The sequence below is a fragment of the Arachis ipaensis genome, chromosome B06 (assembly GCF_000816755.2).
Source record: "Arachis ipaensis cultivar K30076 chromosome B06, Araip1.1, whole genome shotgun sequence".
Taxonomy (NCBI): Eukaryota; Viridiplantae; Streptophyta; class Magnoliopsida; order Fabales; family Fabaceae; genus Arachis; species Arachis ipaensis.
The window spans coordinates 121863794-121865680 of record NC_029790.2 but is presented as its reverse complement, the minus strand read 5'-3'; the positions used below and the strand labels follow the sequence as shown (position 1 = coordinate 121865680).

The 1887-nt window shown below is 28.8% G+C and overlaps 1 protein-coding gene across 1 annotated transcript in view; it reads right to left on the bottom strand.

Annotated features, from left to right (window-relative positions):
• The window catches only part of LOC107647447 (transport and Golgi organization 2 homolog), a 2654-nt gene extending 1942 nt beyond the window's left edge, over positions 1 to 712 (bottom strand). Inside the window, exons 1-3 of the mRNA XM_016351521.2 lie at positions 650 to 712; positions 373 to 561; positions 90 to 296 (exon numbers count right to left, since the gene is read on the bottom strand). Of these exons, the coding sequence (XP_016207007.1) occupies positions 90 to 296; positions 373 to 561; positions 650 to 712 (459 nt within the window). The remainder of the gene's footprint in view (positions 1 to 89; positions 297 to 372; positions 562 to 649) is intronic.

Genomic DNA, 1887 nt, shown 5'->3' with positions numbered 1-1887 from the left:
TAAGGTATTGATGTAGGTAATATTAATAAAAAAAATGTGTTATCCTACCATTTTGAAATTCTTATGCATATGTAGTAACATATATATACCTTGTGCCATGGCGTGTCAAGTTTGGCATTGGAGAGCACATGCAGTCCTGGAGAAACCTCCTGAATGCTAATCTGTTGTCCTTTGGGCCTGTTGGAGATGTATACCATGGATTTTGACTCAATATCTGCAACAATTAAGTTGAACCCATTGTACTTATCAGCCTCTCCTTTTAGGCTTTCTGCAAATTCTTTGGGTCTCTTGCTGCTCTGCATTCATGTTATCTGATTATACAACTTTCTCTTTATTTGATTAATGAACCATACCGTTGACACAATACTTTACCTTAAGAAACAAGAGAGGTAGGTCACCACGCGATTTGGCTTGGGGAGAAGAATGAAGCTCCAACACATTGGTAAGAAAAGCAACCTTTCCTTCTTTGGAACAAGCCATCCATGTCCCTCCTCCTATCTCATCTTTTCCTCCCAATACGTCACAACCTTCCCACCATGACACTGCCTTCGTAGGCCTAACCTTAACCAAATTAAATTAAATAAATCATTCATTAAAAGAAATTAGTTTTGCTTAAAAGGAGAAAAATAAATTGAATTGAAACACGTGCCTGTTGTGATACTCGTCTCTGTTGTTGAAAAGAAGAAAAGGGTAGAGTGGGTGGGCTTGCCATAGAAACAGAGATATACACATTGTTACATGAAACACAAGAGTATTTATATTATTACTCACCAATCTAGCTACAAGCAATGAAATTTAATTAATTAAAGCACTCTGATAATTTTGTGATGCACTATAATACTGTGAGTGAGAGGCTGAATTTGAATTTATAGTTACATGCTATGTATTATCCACTTAATCCTTAAAATTCATTGAGAACTTAACGATAAGATTGATAAATTTGAGTTTGACTCCTCATAAATTGATTTTGGATTTTTGCATGAATTGAGAAATTAATGTATGAACTAGCTCTAGATAGGATAAACCTCATAATTTTCATATATAATTTAAGAATATATTTTTGAAATTGTGTGAAGGGTTGTTCATGGTTTGATTAATCCAAAAATTAAACCTGTTTTTAGGTTAGTCAAAAATATAATTTGGTTAATTAATCAAATTGATTTTATGTAATAAAATTAGTCATTAACCGGTTAGAAAATTCAAAAACCAAATTTTAATCAGTTATAAAAATAAAAACCAATTTTAAAAAATAATTGGTTTTAAAAGAAACTAATTTTTATATAGAAAATTTTGATTTTTTTTTTAAATAAAAATCGATTTTTAATCGGTTAAAAACTGGTTTTTACAAAAAAATTGGTTAACCAATTTAAACACAAAAGTTATATAAAATTTAGTTTTGGTTAACCAGTTAAAAACTGATTTTTTAAATTATTTTATTAAATTAATTAACTAAAATATAGTTATAATTTTTTAACCGATCAACTACAATTTGGTTATTTTATCAACAGCCCTATGTGAAATCATGGATTGGTGGGTATTTTTCTCTATCCTTTCTTGTTATAGGCACATATTTAATGGAATAACATGATGCTTTAAGAAGAAGAAAATTGATCATCTGTGCCTATGGAACTAGGGATTTATACTTTATAGCCATCATCCGTTAGTTTTATGAAAGTATCTATTGTAAATCAATCTCTTAGAAATTACTTAGATATTATTAAAATTGAATCAACCCTAAATCTTTAGCTTTTTTTTTAATAATTACCTTAGACGTAGTATTTTCTTTCTTGTTTTAATAATTGTTGTAATAAATTACATTTGATCCAAAATTATTTCATATAAATTTAAAAGAAGTTAAATGAGTGAAATTAAAAGTTAATTAATAAC